Source organism: Montipora foliosa, chromosome 2 (assembly GCF_036669935.1).
Source record: "Montipora foliosa isolate CH-2021 chromosome 2, ASM3666993v2, whole genome shotgun sequence".
NCBI lineage: Eukaryota > Metazoa > Cnidaria > Anthozoa > Scleractinia > Acroporidae > Montipora > Montipora foliosa.
In genome coordinates, this window is record NC_090870.1 from 19291743 (window position 1) to 19299242 (window position 7500).

Consider the following 7500-nt stretch of genomic DNA (forward strand, 5'->3'; position numbering starts at 1 on the left):
AATATTTTGTAGGGCAGATAATAACTCACTAAAAGAGGTCTTCAAGCGTTGTGGCCGAGACCAATTTAGGTAATTCCGAGAAAATTTTATAACATCCGGTTGTTGGGTGCCCTTGAATTCTCAGTTCTCGTCCGTCTACTACTGAAGAAAAAAAACTCCGACACTGTTGGCTTTAAAAAATACCATGACCAGAAACAAAATTATGATCAGTAAAAAGCAATCAGAGTTTGAGAGATATTCCAGTGTGAGTCATTGCTTATTGCCTCATTTCTCTCGGTCGAACATACACCTTAAAAGGACGAGGCCTAAGGGTTAATCCATAGTTTCCATCGAAGGATAGCTCTTCTTTGCTTGTGGCAAGCTGAAAATTCAGGCGCTGCAGCATGCACCCCAGAAACATAAAGAGCTGAGCTTTTGCGAGGGTTGCACCGAGACAGCGCCGTCCACCTGTGGAAAAGGGAAGGGAGAAGGCCTGCTGTGCAACAAGAACTTGACCATTTTCATCAAGGAAACGATATGGATCAAACATGTCTGGGCGATGAAAGTAATTGGGATCGTGATTAACTGCCCATAGATTCGCCAACACAAGCGTTCCTTTCGGTACAAAATAACCAGCAACGCTAGAGTCTTCAGAGGCATAGTGTGGTATTGCCAGTGGAATGACTGTAGCCTTCCGCAAAGTTTCTAGAACTGTGGCTTGTAACAGAGGCAACCGTGCACGGTCTGCAAGCGTAGGCAATCGCTCTGTTCCTACCTCTCGCTTCAGTTCTGCCTGCAAGTCGTGCTGTAGTCCAGGATTAGAGAGAATAAAAAGCAGTGCCCAGGTTAGTGCGGTAGACACTGTATCAATTCCTGCACCAAAAACATCTGCTATCAACGTCATCATGGATTCTTCATCCAGGCGATCATCCTCTGCTTCCTCCATGTTAATTCCACCGTTTGGGTTCGCTTTTGTGACCAACATTTCGTCTTGGATGACTCTATCCAGAGTCGCAGCAACATTGACGCCTGCCTCCTCAACATTTACATGGCGATGCAAACTGTAAACGCTTCTGACAAAATTAATGAGTTCTTTGACAGAGTCTTCTAAAGCCTTGCACTGCTTGTGTAGAGCAAAATGAAGCCATGGGAAAATGTCTAACAAGTTTATAGCAGGGCTATTCTCAACAAAATCAGTTTTTCTCCGCAAAATATTCTGCAACGCCAGCGTAAAGTCTCTTTTTAAGTTATCTCCAAAAGTAAGTCTAAATGCAAAGTTAATGACTAAAGTTCTCAGTTGCATTGAAAAGTCGAGAGCTTCACTCGTTGCGGCTTTTGTCAAAGAGCTGCATAGGCGCTCAGAAACCTCTTGTGCCAAAGCGTCAAAACGGCTCACATTGCTGAAAACAGCGTACAAAGCACGCATTGCTAGTTTTTTCTTTCTCTGATGCCCTGTTCCAAAGTCACCAAACGCAAGGCTCCGACCTCCATTGCTGATTATTTGAAAACTATGAAATGGTGGTCTGGAGGAGAAATGGCAAGCCCTTTTTGATAAGGCCTCTTTCACGACATCGTGGCTGTTCAAAACGATTGCTCTCCTCCAACCAAGGCGAATGGAGAAGACGCTTCCATAGACTTTGGCCATCTTTGACAGAGCGATGTGCGGAGAATCCCCGAGCTGAAACAAGTTTCCAAATACTGGCAGACCGAACGGCCCGGGAGGAGTTTTTCTCCGAACCTTGGACAATTGCAGTAAGGTGAGAACCAGGATAGTTACAGAAGCAAAGCACAAAACGGTTGTAAAAAGCATCGTAATTTCGGGGGAAATGACACGCTCCATTTCAACTACCTCATATACAAAGGCTTGTTAGCGTGGTTTTCTGTTAGCTTGTAGTAGCTTTGTTCCAGTTGAGCTCTTGGGGTGGTATTTATACTGTGCAACCTTGGTTGTTTACGAGCATTATTCCAATGTCAAGGTCGCTGCAATAAGTCACACTTGACAGGATCCGTTTGTTTTACAAAGAGGCAAAGCCTTTCTCAGTCGAGTAGGTTTGGATCACGAAATCGCACAATTTTAGCCAAACTAATCTTAGAAGAGAGAGAGCAATATTTCTTAAAACGTGGAACCGAAAAGAAGTCCTCCCCGTTAAAAAAAAACTGAAGGGCTTTTGGAACCCACTCTACTCTATCACTCCCTCCCCGCTCCCTTTTCCAACCCCCATCCTGTCTGTGTCAATAGATGACATAATCTTATTGTATCCTTTTGTGGGGGAACAAAACAAATATTTCTACAAATCGATTTGTTTTTGCAGAGGTTACCATGACGGACTTGCTTTTTATCATCAATACTAAAAATCCAGAAAAGAAGAAAGAAACAAGTTTGCGGTGTACTCTTTGGAGAAGTAGACATGCAGACGGTGACTAATACGAAACTGGCGTGACTCATTGAACACACCCACTGACCTTCGTTCCTTACGATCGGCAACAACGCCGATGGCATATTTGATATGTCACGCGTAAACGATCGTCAAAAAAGACCGCAGCTTTCAACCTTACGGTATTTTCATTCAACGACGTCAGAGGATAAATTTTAGAGGCAAATGTCCAGCCGTGATTCAACGTAGAGTGTTTTTGAAGTTGGAACTCTGGTATTGCCAAAGTACTGTGACACTGTAACAGAAAAGCAAAAGAAAAGCAAATCAAAGAAAAAATAGAACGCATGGGTAACAATCTCTGTGAGGAATACCTAACAACTCACTTAGGTTGGCAAAGCCAAGGTCAGCTAACAATTCCCTCTTACTAAATACAATGACGAAGCAAATTGAAACTCTGAGATAATCACACTTGACGCTGTAAATAAACAGGGGCACCCAACGTCAATTTTCGGACAATATCTGTTCGGAAGACGATTTGAGATCTAGAATTTTTGGAACATTTGTTGTAAATTTCTTGCTTGCCTGCCTGTCCTAGGATTTTCGAACTTCTGAAAAATGGTATAATTGCCCATTTTAAACGGATTTTTACCCTAAAAAGGTCGCCTAGAATTTTCGGCAGCCTTTTTTCTGGATGAAATTTTCGAAAAGGTAAGTTTTGATCCCTATGATTTTCGAATCGCTAGACTTTCATCTAGAAAATCCGAACAGATGGAAAATTTTTAGGGGATAAAAATATGACTATATCTACCGTTTAAATACTAAAATACGTATAACAATACTACGTTTAAGTGGTTTTTAACCATATTCTCGTTGGGTGTCCCTGTGTAAAGTCGATCTGAAGCAACTTAGCTCTAGTTAACTGAAGTCAACACAAACACAGTTTATTTTTTTTTTGCTTTTGTTTTGTTTTGCACAAATTGCGGAAAAATTTATCTGATTAAATTGAATGGGTACTACTACCCCAAGTAAGCCCTGAGTCGTCTTTCGAATGGTCTAACCAAGGACTAAGATTGAGTTTGCCTTCCCTTGACAAAGCGGTTTACCCGCCTGATTTTTTCTAAGTAGACTTGAGTCATCAGGGTTCTCCTTAGTAGTCCACTATCATTTCAGCTAATTAATATCAATTTAACCTTGACCTTGACGGTAGAAAGAAAAGACGTGTCTACAATTGACTCTTTCTTAATCATTCGACCGACTGCCTATTATTAGTGGTACGTTCGTCAATTGCCTCCAGAGCCCTAACGTACGAGGCCTCATGCACCACGTCAAAAGGAATGCGTATTATTAGAACCTTGTGCGTTTGAGAATTCAGTCAGAAACGCGGAAACTTTTAAGTGTTTAGAAAACGATTTAGCTCAGCCCAATGCAGATTTCAGGTGGCTCTTAGACTCCATAATCCCGGCGACAATGGGAGGATTTTACGAAGTTGTTAATAGACTTCTAAACAGGAAAAGCAAGATCTGCAAATACCGCACGGATATCGTTTTGACCGCTGTATCAATCCCAAGGTCACAACACTAAAATAAGATAGTTGAAGTCGTATTTTCGTAAAATTAAAGTTGTGTTAGCCAATGAGCAGGCTCTTTGCACGGCTTTGAACCCAGTTCCAAACGTTGAGCGTGGTGAGACAGAGAAAAAGAGAGACTGACAAAGGATACCTGCCTCCACAATTCGTTCGCATTTGATAAAACAGGTTTTGGAGAGCACTCCAACGGAAGAGCTTTGTGTAAGATTTTAGACCCTTAGAAAAGCATTTTAAAATATCCTAGAGTAATAACAGATGTCTAAAAACCACGACAACTTTTTGAAAGCCTTAAATAAATCAAATGCCAATATTACACAATCAAAACCTAATGTATCACATTAGTAATACTAATATCACAAAGGAGCAAGATAAAATAATAAATACTGGAATAAGCTGGTAACACTACTTGAATAAGAAATGTCATCCACTTCAACTGAGAAGGTAAGGTCAAATAAAACCGGCCGCCTCCATCGCTTGTCAAAGTAATTACAAGTACAGTATGCGGTTTAGGTAATTTAATTTGTCTTATTAACTGTGTCATGTGATTGAGAGTGGAGCCGGTGTCGCGAATAACAACTTTGGCCGCTGGCTGGAGCCAGCCGCTAGCTAGAGCTGGCACTTTGATCCTAATGGCCTTCTTAATAACTGACTGCAACGCTCTTAAATGAGTGTGGTATCCATTACTCGTAATTCACGAATGGAATGCTATGTTGAACACCACTATTCTCACGGCAATACTTGCACAACATTACTCGGTCAAAAGTATCTTTATTCTGCGATCGTTGACGATTGCCTGGACATCGCTTCCTGTGTATGACGCTTTATCCTGGACAAATACGCTCGAAAGTCGGTTTTTTATTCCATGTATAATGCCAGAACATTGCGTCAGAAAAAAGGAGCGTTTGGGGGCTGGAGATGGATAGGTAACCTGGAAAAAAACACATTTTCGAGTGTGTTAAATTGAATATAGTACACTCTACGTTCGTAGTCACAATAGAGTAGGCTTGCGATAGCCGGCTGCCTGCGTTAAAGGGACCTTAAGATCTAAGACGGCGACGTCGGCAAATACTTCATTTAAATTTTGCCAGTTGATGTGTTCGTTTTCCCAAAAACCGATAAAGCACTATCTGACTCTTTAACCTCCACGGTACATGGGCTGAGCTTGAGTAAGGCAGGTTTCCTTTCCGTTTGTCAGCATCGTTAGTTAGCAAAGAAAATGCAAAAATGGGCACGCGTTGCGTACGTGTGGTAATGCAATAACACAGCGCTATATTGCATAACTGTCAACTGAGCTGCGTTTTGTTTTCCAGGTGATGCAAGTTGTCTTTGCGTAATATATTGCTCTAAAAGTAAAGATATTGTTTTGGTATCGTATAAAATTATAGTGCCATGGTAGATGTCATAGGCAAATAGCCTCCTGAGAAGACGTGGTTACTAGTAAAATACTAAACCCAGAAACAGAGAAGAAAATAAAAGAGAATCGAGGCTGACTTGTTGATCATTTTCAAGTTCCCTTACGACTTCTTCACCACAAGTCTAATCTTGTACTCTGAGCGTGTGACAGCTTTCCAAGACAAATGTCCACTGCAGTTAAGCTTAGTATCTGGATGGGCGACTTGCTGTCATTAACATAGGACCAAAAAGTCTATTTTAACGCTCAAAAATGCGAACCAAGCAAGGTACAGATTTTGTTAACCTGCTTTATGCAAAACAAATTTGGATACACAGCTTTTAGGAAGACCAGAAGGAAGTTTTCAGGAGGTGTCGATCGCGAATAAAGTAATTTGCCATCAGCAACAACTTGCGACATCAAAACAACAAATTTTGAACCGCGAATATAAAGTTACCATCAGCTAAAAACATTTTGGGAGATTTTTGCTGGGTTCAATTTTTCTATTGTACTTTTGGCATGGCTGCACAAGTAAATTGCAGAATCGAAAGTGACGTCGAATTTAGCTGCCGCCGTGATCAAATTACCTTGTGTGTTTACTAACAACATGCGAAACAAAGGATACATCTGTGTCAAAATGATGGCAAGATACCGGGGTTTTTTTAGGTTGGTTTTTTCTGTCAGAGTTATAAAGTTTGACAAGAAATGTGCTAATTCAACACAAAGATTACAATCGCTTAACTCTTGAGGTTGACCATTGTTTCTGTAAAGTAAAAAATTCACTCTCCTAGACGAGGTTATTTATCACCAGGTAATTCCATCATTTTGGAAATAGCATCTGCTTTATTATTCATCAGCGTCACAAATTCCTGCTGATTTTGGGGCTCATTTGTTGAAACTCAAGCACTCTTCCAACAGACCTGTTTATTTTGTGATTTATGCACGCGCTGCACGCCTATTGCCACTACGGACTTACAACCCAGTAACATAAGAGTGTAGTGCACTTACAGTGCACTACCACCACAGGGACCCCAAGGCCAGTGTGGGGAAATATAAGGATTTGTATGGGAATACAAGACCTGAGATCTGAGAGGATAATTTTACGAAAAAGTTCTCAATTTAAAAGCCTAACCTTATTGCCATTGTGGGTCGCTTCCTTTCTGTGAGGTTTCTTTTTTTCAGATTCGACGCGAATTGAGCCATTATCAGTTTCTCGGTTGTCAACCGGCAGGTACAAAACACAAGTCAAAGGTCACTGGTCATTGTTTTACCAATACAGACAGTATCCTAAACATTCATAAATACTTTCTGTAGTGGTAAAACAATGACCTGTGACCTGTGTTTTGTACCTGCCGGTTGTCAACGGTCATTATAAAATACCTTTTGTATTATGACCGTTGACAATCGAGGACCTCGTCGAATAAATTCGCGTCGAATCTGGAAAAAAACCTCACAGGAAGGAAACGATCCACAATGGCAATAAGGTTAGGCTTTTTAATCGAGAATTTTTTCGTAAAATTATCTTCTCAGGTCTCAGGTCTTGTCTTCCCATACAAATCCTTATATTCCCTCATACTGAGCTTAGGGCGCCTGTGCTACCACGACAATTTGAGGGAAGACTTGTATGATAATCCTTCGCATTCTTCCTCGAAGTGTGTTAAAGAGCACCTAAACATGAATGACTTTTGGTTACTAACATAAATCTCCCCATCCAAAAAGCAAACATATGTCACAATTGTTACCCAGAATTTCGCTTTTTCCGTGCTGTGCAAGCCACGTAAATTTGGACAAGCATCAACGATTGTGATCTTTGTGTTGAATTCGCACCTTTCTTGCCGAGAACACGCTTAAGCTTATGATGGCAAAAACGTTGTAAGGGATTTTGAAAATGATCACCATGTCAGCCTTGAGGCCAATGTTTCTTGATTTCCTTTTATTTTATTCAATCTTTCTGGGTTTAATGTTATACCGAACTACATGTCTTCTTTGGGGGTGTTTAGCAAAGACATCTACCATGGCACTGTAATGATTTACACTAATTCCTTGAGTCAACCCTTTCCCGAGTAGATTTATTTTAAGAACGGCTTTTTCCCGCGAAAAGTATCACATTTCTGTCGAGTAAACCGCGAAAAGCGGAAAAAAAAATGGCGGACGAAGGCGAAAACCATCCA

General features: G+C 40.9%; 1 protein-coding gene across 1 annotated transcript in view; it reads right to left on the bottom strand.

The window, feature by feature from the left end:
• LOC137990487 (steroid 17-alpha-hydroxylase/17,20 lyase-like) overlaps positions 1–1887 on the bottom strand; it is a 3068-nt gene extending 1181 nt beyond the window's left edge. Inside the window, exon 1 of the mRNA XM_068835690.1 lies at positions 1–1887. This exon is cut by the window's left edge and continues 1181 nt beyond it. Coding sequence (XP_068691791.1) covers positions 257–1819 — 1563 coding nt within the window. The 5' untranslated portion in view covers positions 1820–1887 and the 3' untranslated portion in view covers positions 1–256.
• Positions 1888–7500: the final 5613 nt, after the last annotated feature.